This window comes from Garra rufa, chromosome 15, assembly GCF_049309525.1.
Source record: "Garra rufa chromosome 15, GarRuf1.0, whole genome shotgun sequence".
In the NCBI taxonomy this organism is placed as follows: domain Eukaryota; kingdom Metazoa; phylum Chordata; class Actinopteri; order Cypriniformes; family Cyprinidae; genus Garra; species Garra rufa.
The window spans coordinates 27,629,615-27,647,024 of record NC_133375.1 but is presented as its reverse complement, the minus strand read 5'-3'; the positions used below and the strand labels follow the sequence as shown (position 1 = coordinate 27,647,024).

General features: G+C 35.0%; 2 protein-coding genes across 2 annotated transcripts; both read right to left on the bottom strand.

Annotated features, from left to right (window-relative positions):
* Window positions 1-411: 411 nt before the first annotated feature.
* Window positions 412-10,194, bottom strand: aldh9a1a.1 (aldehyde dehydrogenase 9 family, member A1a, tandem duplicate 1). The gene is made up of 12 exons (XM_073818878.1): window positions 10,058-10,194; window positions 9,520-9,676; window positions 6,962-7,107; window positions 6,658-6,787; window positions 6,434-6,568; window positions 6,141-6,337; window positions 5,083-5,223; window positions 4,540-4,728; window positions 4,026-4,113; window positions 2,919-3,060; window positions 1,129-1,241; window positions 412-988 (listed from the first exon to the last, which is right to left on the bottom strand). The coding sequence occupies exons 2-12, from the start codon at window positions 9,668-9,670 to the stop codon at window positions 894-896; spliced, it is 1,527 nt and encodes a 508-aa protein (XP_073674979.1). The 5' UTR covers window positions 9,671-9,676; window positions 10,058-10,194; the 3' UTR covers window positions 412-893.
* A 2,696-nt stretch (window positions 10,195-12,890) lies between these two features.
* Window positions 12,891-16,162, bottom strand: tmco1 (transmembrane and coiled-coil domains 1). Its single transcript, XM_073819345.1, has 7 exons — window positions 15,997-16,162; window positions 15,760-15,837; window positions 15,626-15,685; window positions 15,367-15,413; window positions 14,568-14,635; window positions 14,309-14,453; window positions 12,891-13,489 (listed from the first exon to the last, which is right to left on the bottom strand). Exons 1-7 carry the CDS (start codon window positions 16,064-16,066, stop codon window positions 13,391-13,393), a joined length of 567 nt encoding a protein of 188 aa, XP_073675446.1. The 5' UTR covers window positions 16,067-16,162; the 3' UTR covers window positions 12,891-13,390.
* Window positions 16,163-17,410: the final 1,248 nt, after the last annotated feature.

Sequence of the window (17,410 nt, the reverse complement as noted above, 5' to 3'; positions counted from 1 at the left end):
TTCATTTACAGTTCCTATCATTGTCTATAAGGACAAATAAGTAAAACATCTGACACCACAAACATAAGTTACAGTTGAGGTCAAAAGGTTACGTCCCCTTTCTAGAATCTGCAAAAGATTAATTATTTTACCAAAATAAGAGGGATCATACACAATGCATGTTATTGTTTTAGTACTGACCTGAATAAGGTATTTCACATAAAGGTTTACACAGTCCACAAGAGAAAATTATAGTTGAATTTATAAAAATAACCCAGTTCAAAAGTTTACATTCTCTTGATTCTTAATACTGTGCTCTTACTTGAATGATTCACAGCTGTTTTTAAATAATAAAACTCTTATTTTGGTAAAATAATTAACATTTTGCAGATGTTGAAAGGGTACATAAAAGTGAAATAAGAGTACAGACAATTTTTGCTCAAGGTACTTTTATTTGAAATACAACAAACTTGTCAACCACCAGTCTAATACAAATTCTTCATGGTGTCGAGTATAGTAAGGAAAACCAAACAAGTATAACACCAGGCAACTATCATACTGTACATTTGTGAAGTATAACTGTAATAGAAGGCACTTGCTTTTAATGAGCTAATGAGCATTTTGAACCATGAAATATTTCATAGAACTGAAAAAACTGATATAGTTAACAGTTAAGTCTGTTCTAGTGTTCTTACGTTAGTAATATCATACCAAAACAATTTGGAAATCTGAGACAGACACATAGACTGTCAAAGCAATGACATTGTAATTTTGTCTACATTTCAAGTAAAGGAGTGTTAGTTAGAAAACTTATTTTTAATATGCTACTCTGCAAACTTCATATGGAGCTTTACATTTAAGAACTTGGAAATCATATTGCTATCAGGAATGTTGGTGGTTAACCCCACAATAGTCTAAAAGTAGTCTTCCACATCTCCCATTTCCACCACAACCGTCTTGAGCTGAGAGTAGTACTCAATGGTCACTTGTCCATTCTCCCTTCCAAAACCTAAAAGAAGAGGATAATAATATGTTAGATCTAGTTTTATGAAATATACTTTACTAAAACACTTGGCAGAATAGATTTAGGTTTAGTTTTTCCTGTATATGACTCCAATGATCACTCATGAAATGATAAGTTTGGAGTACCTGACATCTTGTAGCCTCCAAATGGAACTTCCACGGGGCCAACATTGTAGTTGTTGATGTAGCACGTTCCTGCCTGAAGGTTTTCAGCAACCCTGTGAGCACGAGCTATATCCCTATAAAGAGAGAAAAAAAAAAAAAAAAAAAAAAAAGGACAGGAGAATGTTAAATCTAATATTAGGGAAGGCAGTTTACTGGGTTTATTCAGTAGAAAAAAAAAATCTATGATTCATAGAAATAAACCATTTCAATAGTATTTTTAATAATTTTTGTAGTTAACTGATTTAGTTACTAGAAAAGTATTATGATAGTAATTCCTTTCAGGTAGTAAAACTGTTTTAAATTATTTAATAATAATAATACTAAATTAATTTTAAATGAAACTGCAAACATGCTATCAAAGATTGACTCAACTCACTATGCAGTATGATTTATGATTTTTTTTTTCATACGATTTTCTCATGATTGTTTTTTAATTTAAATTTAAGACTAATTCTAAATTAAAAGATGTCCTTCTATTATCTCTCAGACAGAATACTGCACATTTATTTGTGAAATTGAAATGTCAAATAACAAAACTCAACAGAAATGTTAAAACAAATCCTAAATCAATTAAATACAAACAAAAGAAATATCTTCGTATAAACAAACCAAGGCTTTGCCTGTGCTCTTTTCATTTAAAATTAGAGGCAACCGCTTCACTGTAATCATAGTGCAAACAAAAATGCTGCATACATGCAGCATGAACAGTTTCTGTTTAAATGAGATAATTTAAACTCTGAAGCAAAAACAGAACGGTCTACGTTTAGATTTGTGAAACTATACTACATAAAACATCTGCATGAAACAAAAAAAGCAGACAGGCTGCATGAGAACGTAACTCTCTGACAGCAGGTCCACATATTCAAGAAATGACAGTCTGTAGCATTTCTGTCATAAGGAAATTGGCAAGTATTAAAGATTTATTGGAAATTTGAATTAAATGTTGTTTAGTCAGTATTTATTTGGTCACACAAGGATTAGATCGTGCAGTAAAGCATAAAAACAATCGTCAAGCCATTGGCGCCATCTGCAGGCATTTAATGCATAATGTACGTTAGTTCTGTTTGTAATACTTTATGTATTTTAACAGTTTTGTTCAATAAAACCATACGATTACTTGCTTTTGATACTTTACTTGAAATAATTATTGCCCCATTGCTATTATATGTATTTTAAGTCATTTTAACGGCTATTGTTTGCTTACCTCAAAAAAAAAAAAAAAAAAAAAAATCTGATTACTCGATTAATCGTCAGAATAATCGACTGATTACTCAACACCAAAATAATTGTTAGTGACAGCCCTATATTATATTATATTATATTATATTACACGGCTCTGTGGAATACTTGATTCTGATTGGTCAGTCATGTTATTCCTCTACTAACAACCGGTAAAAACTAATAACACAGGTAATAACAAACTGGTAAGATCTGAAACATTTTTGTTTTAAATAAATATCTTTTATCGCTATAATAATTTATGTGATGAAATGTTGTGTAATAAGACTGCAGCGTATCGCATGCTAGCAACGGCTTTCTTCGCGGAAGCTTTGCATTCAAATATGTCAACTCAGATCAATGTTTTGTGTCTAATTATTTACTTTTGTGGCAAACAGCCATGTAATAAGTGGGATAATATAATGTACATCCAGCCAGTTATCATCACAGAATAAAGCCCGACAGACGTATCAGCAGCCCGACGCGAAGCGGATACATTATCCTTCTATTATATTGCTGTTTGGTGGAGTCACCTGGTGAAGACTCCAGATGCCAATCCAAAGGTTGTGTTGTTGGCTCTTTGAAGAACTTCCTCCTCTGTGTCAAAAGGCAGAACAGACATCACAGGGCCAAAGATCTCCTCCTTTACACAGGTCATATCATCCCTGCAGTTATCTGTGTGCACAATGCAGTAAAAGTAAGTACAGAAAAATAAAAGGTGGCTCTAAATCGAGCTCATTAAGCATCCATTAAAAGAGAAGTTCATTCCAGAACAAAAATGTACAAATAATGTACTCACCCCCTTGTCACTTTCAAGATGTTCATGTCTTTCTTTCTTCAGTCGTAAAGAAATCATGATTTTTGAAGAAAACATTTCAGAATTTTTTCTCAGTATAGTGGATTTCTATGGTGGCCTGAGTTTGAACTTCCAAAATGCAGTTTAAATGCACTTCAGACGATCCCAGCTAAGGAAGAAGGGTATTATCTAGTGAAATGATCGGTTATTTATTTATTTTAATTACAATTTAGATACTTTAACCTAAAACACATGTCTTGTCTTGCTCTGCTTGTTTTTTCCGGTTCAAGACAGTTAGGGTATGTCGAAAAACTCCCATCTAATTTTCTCCCTCAACTTCGAAATCATCCTACATCGCTGTTTTACCTTTTTGTTAAGGGTGTTTGATCTTGTTTGCATTTTCATTTTGCAAATACTGGGTCGGTACTTCTGCAGCGATGTAGGATGATTTTGAAATGCTTTTTGAAGTTGAGGGAGAACATAAGATGGCAGTTTTTCGATAACTGCAGAGCTAGACAAGATGATCTTTGAGGTTAAAAAGTATATAAATAGTAATTTTTAAAAACGAAATAACGGATCATTTTGCTGGATAAGACCCTTCTTCCTTGGCTGGGATCATTTACAACTGCATTTGGGATCATTTGAAGCCGCATATAAGCTGCAATTTGGAAATTCAAACTTTATGGAGAAAAATCTTGAAATGTTTTCCTCAAAAAACAATTCCTTTATGACTGAGGAAAGAAAGACATGAACATCTTGGATGACAAGGAGTTGAGACATTATCTGTCATTTTTTGTTCTGGAAGTGAACAAATTGCAATATGAAGGTAATATGGTTTTCTCACCCAGCACACATGGGGACAGAAAGTATCCATCTTTCAGTTTGGGATCACTGGGAACAAATCGTTCTCCTCCACATAAAACCTTGGCACCCTTAAACAACAATGATAAACTACATGAACACTATTTGAACAAACAGTGGTATAAAGAAATTTAAGTTGTGATAAAACAGATATAGACACCTCCTGTGAGGTATATTTGAGAACAGATTTTCAGAAAAGAATAAAAAGTAGGATAGGGACTTGGTTTAATGCATCATTTGTGGACTGGATTTTGAGATGTGGGTGTTGCTAAAATGCAAGCATCCAGTCTACTGTGGAGGTGGGGGTGGTTTAGGCGGACGAAATGATTGGTCATTTTTACCATAAGAGTTATGAGATTTTAATTAAACAATACAAGGTCAGAAATAAAACTTAATGTGCAAAAACATATGGACAAATCATTCACAATAAGATTTATAACATGCATTTACAATACAAATTAATTTCATGTTGACTTCAAAACACTGTACTGTAGTACCTGTTCTTTTGCTTGCTTGATGAAGCCCAGTACTTTTTCCATGTGGGGTTTAGTGATGAGGGCACCCATGCGTGTCTTTTCACACAAGGGATCCCCAACAGTGATGGCCTTGGTCCTCTTCACCACTGCCTCCAAGAACTGTGGCATAATTTCCCTCTGTACAAACACTCGTGTCCCATTGCAACACACCTGGGGGAAAAAATAAAAATTCAGCAGTTACAGTACTGTCATCCTTTGCAGGTTTGGTTTATTTATACAGAAGCTACGTCTCCTAGAAATGTGTTCAAATTTACAGGAATTAAAGTGCTACACTGGTGAAGCAGCACACTAATGAAATGCTGAAAGCTGAGGATTGTGTGTTTGAACCCCATCTAGGTCATCTAAAAGCATCTAGGGAAGCCAGTAATATGCAATGCACTCACTTTCATTGACACCAAAAAACAGACACGCTTTGAAATTGCAAATAAACAAATGAGCAAATGGCCTTTTGTCTGTAAAAAGTGTCTGGCTGAAACACAAATGTTTTTGTTTGTTTTTACACACCTGTCCCTGGGTGAGGAAGTTGGCCATGAGGGCCCCTTTAATGGCATTCTCCAGTTCACAGTCCTTAAAGATGATCAGTGGTGACTTTCCTCCAAGCTCCAGAGTCACCTGCTTCACACCTTTGGCTGCCATTTCCATAACCTGAAATGGCCCCACATTACATCAAAAAGACATTTTAAATACATATGCATACCTTCCTACTATATCGGTTTTAATTTACATTAAAAGCTAATTTATTTGTGTGATCAAAGTTGAATTTTATAGCATTATTACTCCAGTATTTAGTGTCAAATGATCCTTCAGAAATCATTCAAATATGCTGATTATTATCACTGCTGGAAACAGTAATGTTTTTTTAAACCTGAGATACTTTTTTTTTTTAGGATTCTTTGAAGAATAAAAAGTTTTCTATTTTGAATAAATGCAGTTTTGTTTAAACTTTTTATTCATCCAAAAACAAATTTGGCAGTACAGCTGTTGCCAGCATAGAAAATTCCAATGATAAACCAGCATATTAGAATGATTTCTGAAGGCTTTGCATCATAGGAATACATTATATTTTAAAGTATATTCAATTAGAAACCATTGTTTTATATTGTAATAACATTTCACAATATTACAGATTTTTTTCTGTATTTTTGATCAAATAAATGCAGCTTTGATGAGCAAAGAGACTTCTTTAAAAACATTACAAGTCTTACAGATCCCAAACTTCTGAACAGCAGTGCTGGAATGTAAAAAATAAAATAAAATACTACATTTACATACCAGCAAGTATTTAAAAAAAACCTTAGTGTATATGGGCTTTGAAAATGGTGTTGGACTATGTATTAGAAAGATGTGTGCTCAATGTTTGTACTCGAAGCTTACAGTAGCTACAGACTTCTGTAAATAGAATCCTTTTTGTTTTCTAAAAAAAGGCCCAACATTTACAGCTTACAAAAGAAACATTACATAATGTAACTAAGTTGTCACAGAATAAGATTACATGAATAGCTAAAAAGAATTTTCAAAGAACAAAGAATTTTCTTTGGTTTAAATTTGTTTTCATGCTATACCTTCTTTCCAGTGGGAACACTGCCAGTGAAGGACACTTTGGCCACCATGGGATGGTGACACAGCAGTCCTCCAGTCTCTGCTCCTCCTTGTACCACATTAAAGAGTCCATCTGGGACACCTGCCTCTTTGTAGATCTCTGCCAATATGACTGCTGTCACTGGGGTCATGGGAGATGGTTTAAACACCATAGCATTGCCTAAGAGGAGAAGATGTTTCAGGGAACAAGAAAAAAAAAAATGAACCAACAAAATCTGGCAACAAATTACAGATATGTAAAGCAGTCTTTTCTTACCACAGGCCATAGCTGGGGCTGACTTCCAAGTAGCTACCTGGAATGGGTAGTTCCAAGCTCCAATGCCAACACACACTCCCAGTGGCTCCCTTCGGGTATAGGCAAAAGATCCTCCTGGAAGCTGTATATGCTGGCCTAAGTATATAAAGACCATTTTTGGATATGATGCATAAAAATTCCCTTGTTTTGCAATGTCAAGTTGATTAACCAGTATTCAAGCCTACCTGACAAAGTGGGGGCAATGCCAGCATAGTACTCAATAGTTTGCCAAGCAACGTCAATATCCATCTCAGCCTCAGTGATTGATTTGCCGTTGTTGGCCACTTCTGCTCTCGCAATTTCATCTCTGCGCTCCTGCATGCAGAAAACGCAGTTTGCTAACTGGTAGAATCCAACTAATAACCAACATTTTGACATAATTTCCCTGCAGAATCATAGGTAATGTAGTTTTACACTTGCACTTGAACATTTTTTAAAGAAAATAAATTCTGCATATACCATTGATCAACAAGTACTACATGCATTTACCCTAATAATTCTGGCAGCCTCCAGCATGATCCGGGCCCTCTCCATTCCTGATAATTTGCTCCATTTTAGGTATGCAGAATGAGCACTTTTAATGGCCGCATCTACCTCCTCCTCTCCACAGGGAATCATTTCACACAGAACACGACCTAGGAACAGAACACAGGGTGAAGTACATGCATTGAACATGTTTCTGGAAGAAAGGGTCATTTGTGAGTCCATCTTTTTGTTAGGTTTCAATAGTAAATTAAAAGAGTTCTATTGGGAGATTTTCAGATTTAGACTCAACTTACTGGTTTCAAAGTTGTTTTCCTATATTTGACTATTGTGGTGTGAGGCAATAGACTGCAGGGTGTTTATGGTTAATTAATAACTCAGTGAACTAGGGCATTGAATCTTAATTAAATTCCAATTCCCACGACACAGACAAATGTCAACACGTTTGTTGGGTTTTGTTGGATCAGTGCGTTACCCGTGTCAACATCTGCTTTCGCATAAACATGTTCAGTCAGCATTTGTTGGTGTTTGTTAAATTTAATAAAGATGCAATAGCGCAATATTAATTAAATGGCCCACTCCTGCTGAAAAAAAAACAATAGACACCATCACAAAATTGGTAAATTTGTAATGGTTATACTGGTTATAAAGGGACTTGTATTGGTTTTAATGGAAACTGTAATGGACCTTGTGGGTTTCTACTGGTAATTGGTTGCCTTCTATTGGTAGCTTGTTAAAATCACTAAATCCTAATGGATTATGTCACAAAACACACTACAGAAAACATTTTTAATGGTTTTAATGGTTAAACATTGATGGTTGGTAATGGTATTTGTAGTGGAATCCATTAGAATTTCTGTCAGATCAATGTGCTCCTTTTCTATTCAGTACAATAGCACAAATAGTTGAGTGCTGTATGAAATGCAGAGTGTGTATATGAGGACATTAACTGTGACAAGATGACTGACAGGCAGTTTACAGTGACAGGATTCAAGCAAATACACAACAAAGCATACAGGTAGTAGGAGGGAGTGGGGTAGGTTGAGCCAGTCGGTTAGTTGACCCACCCCCTGGATTTTGGCAACTGTGCACTTTTACTGTCATGTTACCATGTATTTTGGAAAAAGACATAATTTTTGACAGACTGTGAAAGGAGAAACACATAGGAAGAAAACAGTTTTTGGCTTAATGTAATGTAATGGCTGTTAAATAGAAGCAAATTTATCCAGGTCTAAAAATATTTATGCATAAAGGTGATTTAACAACCTAAAAAAAAACAAATCATTTAGCCAAATATTAACCTGAATTAGTAAGTTAGCTTTTTTTATGAGGCAAAGTTAGCCAAATGCTGTAAGAGTAAATTGAGCCAGGATTTTTTTACTTAACTTATCTTACCTTATTTCTTATAAGTATAAGTATAAACTGGTATTTTAATGTGATACCACACAACTGGTTTAGTTTATCATATACAGTATATACATATTATTTGTAGTTTATTTGATAGGGATAGCAAACAAGTGCACCAAATCCTTCTCTCAGAACCAGGAGATGCTTTTCATGACCTTACAATCAAACATATCTTTCCACCTGTAGTCTTTAATGGTCTGTTCGACATTGCAGAAAAGCTACCATGCCAAAGATCTTTTGACTAAAAGGTTTATTGGTTTCAGTGACATTTATTCCTTCTTTCTAATTCAGTTTTTATTTAATTTTACGCTACAAACTCCCTGATTAATCCGTTTTTGTGAAGGTTACAATGTTGGTGCTCATAGTGTTTCAGAAATGCAAACAATTAAAGACTGAAAGAAAGAAATACAACGATTTGTTAAAGGACATTTGAATATTAAATTAATTTTTAAAAGAGGCAAATTATCTTTTAAATTTAACATGGGTTTGAATCAAATGCAGTTAGATGGTTCATGATCTTACCCACTAACTCGGGTCAACTTAACCCTAACCTGGGGCAAACGGCTCAGGAACACTTTTTGTTTAGAAGAAGCCATTTTTTTAGAATCCTTTGTCATAGATACATTCTGATCGTTTAAAATGATAGGAAACATCCTGAAATTACTTAAAGAGTTTCATTGAACGTTTGCCTCATTTTGTCTTATCTTGAGGACGCTCATCTTAAGTAACCCTCCCCCCTACTAAAAAACTTGCCTACATGTTTTTACAGCATAGCAGGCGAATTAAGATATTTTGTGCTGTACTAGCTGACATCAATTGGACATGGATGCCTCGAAACCAACTGCTCCTGCTTTACACCAAGTTCGTTTGTTTTTATATTCCTTTTTATCTATGGGCTTCATTATTATTATTATTATTATTATTATTATGATATACCACTAGTATGTATATTATTTTCATTTTATGTGTGTTAGTTTATCATACTTGTTTATACTTTATTTATGCGTAATATAAAATGAACATTATTATTATTACTTGATCAGCTGTCTGGTTGATCATATGATGTCAAAGCGGAAATGCGCATGAGTTAAAAGTAAAACAACAACAAAACTGCACGTAAAATAAAAGCCATTTATTACAGTTAAAGAAAACCATACCAGTTGCAGGTTCGTATACAGGTTCAGAGTTCTTTGTGTCCTTGGGCTTTACTCTCGCTCCTCCCCAGAAATTCAGCGGCTCCTTCACCACCAAAGAACCCGTGGAAACGTTCTTGAACTCGGGCAGCGACAGAAGCGGTTGCTGAGCCATTCTGGTCTGGACGGGAAGCATGTAAATGCTCGGTCAATGTCAATACTTGTTAGCACTATGTTTTAGGTTTCTAACCACGCATGCAAGTGGTTGCGACATTAACTTAGTGTCAGTAATGATTAACAACGTGCAATGCTTGTGCAGAGCGTGCAAGGTTAAAGTTAAGCATGCACAGACTTCGAATAATAACTAATTCAGTGCACTTCGGCTAATCGAGATCACTGCCACAACGGGAAACGCCCCATTACGGGTCACTGAAATATCAAGAACGCTGCGTGAACATTCACTAATAAGATCAAGTTTATGCATTAATTGTTCAACGATAACAGAATGGCAACAGAAATGCATGCAATTCACTAAACCGTCTTTCAAATGCATGTCCCTTACCTTTTCAACAAGCAGTTTACTGCACAGAAGTAGATATTTCACCTTCTATGGTCGTGGAGAGAAGGGGGCGTCTCAACAATTTATTCGACTTTTTAAGCATGTGGTTGCACAAGCTGACCCCGTGATTTAATTACATAAAGGGTTGGTGGGATGATTTATCATTGTTACTTTAAGCACCGCCTTTAGACCACATTTTTATGGTTTCAACACATTTTGGCCAAAGGGAAGAATTGCGCAAACATGTAGATAGGCATCTTCCGTTTGATGCGCATGTTTCTAGGCTTGGGCCACTGTTTTATAACCACTTATTTCAACAGTGTCAGCTCTTTCCAGCTCTACGGATAATTTAACAGGGATATAAAAAGCATTAAAGTAGTAGTTCACTTTCAGAACAAAATTTTACAGAAAATGTACTCATCCCCTTGTCATCCAAGATGTTCATGTCTTTCTTCAGTTGTGAAGAAATGGTGTTTTCATATAATGGACTTCTATGGTGCCCCTGAGTTTGAACTTCCGAAAAGCAGTTTAAATGCAGCTTCAAAGGGCTCTAAATGATCCCAGTCGAGAAAGAAGCGTCTTATCTAGTGAAACGATGGGTTATTTTCTAAAAACATTTACAACTTCTATACTTCTTAATCTCAAACGCTCGTCTTGCCGAGCTAGACAAGACGAGCATTTGAGGTTAAAAAGTATATAAATTGTAATTTTTTTTAGAAAATAACAATCGTTTTGCTAGATAAGACCCTTCTTTCCTCGGCTGTGAGCATTTAGAGCCATTTGAAGCTGCATTTTGGAAGTTCAAACTCAGGGGCACCATAGAAGTCCATTATATGGAGAGAAATCCTGAAATGTTTTACTCAAAAAACAATTTCCTTACGACTGAAGAAAGAAAGACATGAACATCTTGGATGATAATGGGGTGAGTACATTATCTGTAAATTTTTGTTCTGAAAGTGAACTACTCCTTTAAGGGAGGATGTGTGTTCTTAACTTCATAAATTGCTTATCTTGTTCCTGTAGCACAGAACAGAACTCTGCTGTTCTTCTGCATCTTTACTTCTTACTAGTTATGCATTAATTTATGCTTAATTTGACAATGAAATGTTGAATTTCAATTCTATAGCATATGTAAAATGCATGCACTTTGCATACTTGCATAAACAAGCAACCATCCAGACATTATTACTGCTAGATTAATTGTTTGCAACTATATTACAAAAAGTTTATCCTGTGGGAGAAAATTTCAGCACAATTGCAGAAGACAAAAACTTTACTCTGAATTACAAAATAATGACTCTGGTCTACGCCTTATTCATGCCATTTCACTTTTTCTTTTTTTTAATTACAATATGGTTACTCTGGTCTACACCTTATTATGCATGCCTTTTTTACATCTTTTGTTATAGAAGAACTGTAAATCTCCTTATATTTATTAATTTATTGCATTTACTTTCTAGTTACTACCAGGGCTCTGAACCGGTTTAAGGAACGAAAACGAAAAACGAAAACAAATGACATTAAACAGGAACAGGAACAAAAACGAAAACAAAATCAATTTTAATCGTTCTGAACAGAAACAGAAACAGAAATTCCAAATTAACCGGTTAATAACGGTATTTTTATCGTTCTCTTTATTATATCAATTTGGCAGACCAAAAACATGAATTCAAATTGTGTGTGCAAATGCGACGGTGACGCATACACCGTGAAATGCCCGCGAAGCAGACGTCATAAGCAGAGCCCTTTCTGATGCGACGAGCTTAAGGTTACCACCTGGCTGTTTCATGTGCAAAGGTATGTTTAGGTTTAAGTTATTGTAGCCTAATTAAAACTTGTAGTTAAAATTGTCTATTGTTTTTAGTTCTCTTTTGTTTGAGTGAAAATAGCCTATAATAGGCTATGCATATTAGGTAAGGAATAATTAAGTAGCCAGCTATGAGGTCACCGAGGTCCGGCCCTTGGTCATTTTTGTATATTCAAAAATAAAATGCCAAGCTCTCTGAATGATTATAAAGCCGTTTAAACCACCTCATATCGCATGAGTGTTTGCAATTCATGTTGATGCGAGAAGCTAGCGCAGTGAACGGGGCTTGAGAGCGCGTTGAGTGAGAGCGCGTGTGCAGCCTCAGTTTGTTGCCAGATCCACCTATTATACGTGTATTTTTCCAATTTAGTGTGACACTTTGGGACGTTTATAAAGTGGAAAGTTGAACGTTAGTGTTACTGATATATTAATCTTGTTTAAAAAACACAAGCTTTGAACTTATTTCGGATATCTTTTTCTCTCTTTTTGTAATTGCTTGTTTTTCGTAGCAATATCTGGCAACATTGTACTTTCATAAAAAAAATCTTCTGACGCTAGGCTATATGTAGTGCATTTGAGGGTGTTAATATAGCACAATTTTTTTAACACCTTACTTCGGACCGCGCTAATTTTCAAACCCTGGTTGTGAACTCGTTTACTTTCGGTTTTAAAGACAAGAAGTTCAAATGACACGAACACGGAATTTGGTTTAATCATTTGTAAACATAATGCCAAACATGTTATTAAAAGGCACACACTATCTATCTATCTATCTATCTATCTATCTATCTATCTATCTATCTATCTATCTATATATATATATCTATCTATCTATCTATCTATCGTGCTGTGCAATAAAATAACGTTATTAACCGGTATTTTTTCTAGAAAACCGTTCTCGGAACGTATTGTTTAATGAGGAACGCAAGAACAGAAACGTTATAATATCGATTCTGCTCGGAGTGAACCGAATGGATTTTTTTTCCGTTTTTAAGCCCTGGTTACTACAGAGGAACAAATGCACAAGGGTTTAAAGTCTAAACTCACAAAATCCTTTATTTATTTAACTTAAATAAAACATTTACATACACTCAAAAAAAAAAGAGATAAACATATCCTAAGAACCCACGGGTCAAACTATTCTCTCAAATTCTAATTATTAATGTTATATTAATTAATATTGCTTGTAGGTAATCATAAAATGATAATAGTTACAACAAAGAACCATTGCAGCCTTCTGAACAACAGAAAGGTTTACAGAAATGCTTCAGACTGAATTTACATTCATAACCATCTTTGCTCAAGGAACAATTTCTGTTAGAAATGTGACTACACATAAGTTATAAATTTACCTGATTAAAAAAACAACAATAAACAAAAAAAGACACAAGGTACATGACACCTGTGGTCATCACAGGTATCGGTAGCTGCACAACTCAACTATCAATCTCTCACTTTGAATGCTGTTCACACAATGCACAGCTGAGTGTCTGATGTTTTAATGTAGGAATCCCACTGGCTACAAATGTTCATGAAAACTTGGCAGCTTGTGGAGGAGGTCCTAAAAACCCTCCAGCCTGTTTGGTGGCAGCACGGGAGGGGGCAAGACCCAACATCTTCTGGATATTCTGAAAGAACACAAGTATTCAGTGGAAAAGGTTAGGGCGTGCATTACATAAATGAACAGTGTCAAAACCATCATTGCATTATTGCACTTGGATTGTGCTCTATTGACCAATTCAGTGTTTGCAAACAGAGATGACGTTTTTTGTCTGGTGTCAGAAAATGACAAGATTAGAGTGTATATTTTTTTAAATTCTGACTTTATTCTTGGAACTCTGAGATTATATCTCACAATTCTGATAAGAAAAATCAACTCGTGATTTTCTCTTTTCCCTTCGGCTCAGAATCATGAGTTTTTATATCCCACACTCCCTGCTTTTCCCCTCAAAAACTTGCTATTGTTAAGTTAAATCGAGTTATGAAGTCTGAACTAAATGTAAAATCATGTTATCGGTTTAAATAGTATTTCATGCTGCAACTGTAGGGCTAATATAATATGTCCCCTATGAACTGCATATGTGAATATTATGTAGACCTATTGTTTAAATCAAATTTATGCTTATAAAGTAGAGTAATCATAGCAGTTTCATCCATAGTCAGTACGTTTAATTGTCTGCGTTTAGTTTCAAATGGTGCCTTTGACGACAGTATTCTATAAAAATGATCTGCATTCCGATTCTGACATCCAAAGGCACAGCAATACATTTTTTCTTTTATTCCATGAATTTTACTCATTTCCCTTTACTTGTTACCAGTGGGTTTTTTTGCCACACAATGCGCATGCAGCTGCAAGTGACGTAACTGTGACGTCTACTCCAAATTGGTCTATTTACAAGCAAAAAATACAGATTAAATATTATATATGTAAAAACAGATAAACATACCTGTCGAATTGACATGGTGCACAGGATGTAGAGGAAGATGAAGGAACAGTCGGTGTAATCTTCACCAAGGAGGTTGCGGTGTGAGAGGCCTTGGATGTATGATAACGGGACGAATGGAAGTTTGGCCACAACACGACCATCAAAACTAAAATAGAAAATTATTTCAGGTAACTTTAGCAAATCATACCACTATTAGCCTAAGACATTGTTGAACATTTATAACAAAGTGCTTAATAATGCAATGAATGTGTTCACATACATGGAATTGAACATGCCCATCAAAGCAGTGAAGCAAAAGCCAATGGCAAACATCGATTTCATCCGGACCTGCAATTAAAATATCTTTAATACAATGGCAAAACAAAGTGTAATTTTTTAGACAGCTCACCACATTACCTATATGTAATAAAACAAAAATAATGAATAGTGTTTTCACGACGCATCATCGATTGGCCATATTGGCAGCACTGAATGTACACAATGCCACTGAACCGAACAAAACTTGCATATTTTGCTGATTATTGCTGCTGAAAATGAACAATTATTGTCATATTTGGGCTGTACTAATTAGTCGGACCAGGAAAAGCATTTTGAGTACTATAGACTGCCAAAACTTGTAACAAATCAAGGAGAAGCGTGCAAAAAAAAACAAAGGCATTTGTGGCCAAAATAAACAAGGATTTCTAGGAAATGATTGTTCTTATAATTTCCAGTTAGGTAGGTGAAATATTAGGCTAATATCTTACTTCATACTGGTTGTATGTATCTTTACCACCTATTAACTTTAGTTTGTCAAAATATTGCACTCTTTCCTGCTTACTAAGTTCCTCTCTATATGATTTAGCATTTTCAACACATTTTTTCCATAGCTTACACAGCATACATTAGCAGAACAACGTATTCAGTAGTACATTAACTATGCAATCCATGCTTTTGTTTACATCCAAACTTTGTCAATTTGGCCACGCATACGGGTAACTGACCAAATCGTGACATAAATGCAAACACTCTATTATGTGATACAAGTTTAAGAACTGCAATAGAAAACATTATAATACCATAGACAGATCTCTGTTGTTGTTCTTGAGTTTCTCCTCTTGTCTCTCTGTTGAATACAACATTACGGTTACAGTAATACTCCATTTATGTTGCACAATAATATAATTACATTTGAACATTGTTAATAATAATAACAGGAAGAACATTTTTCAACTAAATGTCAGCAATAATCATTATTTTACTGTGTCAATAGTAACCATAATCATCACCATGATCTACATAAATAATCATAAACAAAAATCATTTTAATAAACTCACCAATTTTTTTCTTCTGTTGACGTCCAGCTGATTCTGTAATTGTCTCTTTCTTTTTCTCCACTGAAACATGTTAGACAGTTTTAATCATTGCTCACGTGTATTAAATACAAACATGCTTCATTCATGTAACTTACGTTTTTTACTTTGTTTTTCAACCTCGGCCTTTAGTCTTTTGTATTTGTCTGTGCGGTACACCAGCACCCATGTTATTCCTGAGGAAACAGAGCAAGGCAAACTGTTAAACTGTTACAACAAGAGCCAGTGCGTTTGTCCTCTATTTGCTGAGCTTAGGACATTTTCCTAGACATTCGCTAACTGCTTTCTGACATCAATTCAAAAATCAATTTCAAGATAGCGTGCCGTGTACATACCTTCCGCTAATAATGCTGTGCAAATAGATATAAACACAATCAGGATCGTATCTGCAAACATTGTGCTCATTTTGGGAAAACGTTTAGATACTACTTTGGTTGAGCCACAAGCTCTACTGTAGCACCGTCAGCATTACTGTGATGAGGTCGTCAATGTGCGCCGGACTTCCTCGTGGGTGCTGAATGTGGTTGCGCCATGAACTCATGACTACACACATCTCCTACTAGTGGCAGTCACCCGGCATTCCTCTTCTTCTTCTTCTTGAATTTTAATTGGCGGTTGACAAACAACAAAATGGTGTATTTCCGCCACCAACTGGTATGGAGTGTGGATCAAGACGACTAAGCACTGGATGCTCTTGACTATGGCCTTGTAAATTAACCCAGTAAGTCAATGATAGCTGTACCCTTCTCATTTCCAAAGACATTTCCCCCATTTCAACCTGTAGTGCTGTAATTGGAGTAGTTTTTATAGCTCCTGTACATAGTCTCAGTACCTGATGCTGTATATTATCTAACTTTTTAAGCGACGTCTCTGCAGCTGATCCATATACCACACACCCATAATCTAACACAGATCTAATCAATCCTCTATACATTGCCTTTAATGCCATCCTATCTGCCCCCGCACTCACTACCAACTAGACACCTCATTGTATTTATTATTTTCTTACATTTGTTAATTATATTCTGAATATGCACTGCCCACATAACTCTTTCGTCAAACCATATACCCAAAAACTTAAAATATTTTACTCTTTCCAGTTCTTGATTATATAATTTTAGTTTCACCTCACTTTTCTTCCTTGTAAACAACATTATTTTTATCAACTGAGAATTTAAAACCCCATTTATATGACCACTCTTCAACTATTGTAATAGCCTCCTGTAATTTTTTTCACAATAAAATCAATATTCCTTCCCCTTTTCCAGATTGCCCCATCATCAGTGAGAAATGAGAAGCCCAGCCCATTATCCAAATATTCAAATAAATCATTTATCATAATGGTAGGACTTACTATACTTCCTTGTGGAGTACCGTTTTCAATTGCAAACTTTACTGAATAACTGTTTCCTATTCTCACTTTTAATGTTCTGCCTGATAAAAAATCCTTGATCCATCTATACATTTGACCTTTGATACCTAACTTATACAGTTTAATTAACAACCCTTCTCTCCACATCATGTCATACGCTTTCTCTATGTCAGTGACCCGGCATTATCTTTCGGATATTATGATGAATAGATTAAAAATATATATATTTAACTTTTTTTAAATTAAAGAAATGAACATTTGCGTTTGGATTTTTAATGTTTAAAGATGTGGCTTTTTAAAATGATTTAAGATTATATATATTTAATACATTGTTAATTGAACCATACTGTTACATGGCAAATTTCATATCCACTAAA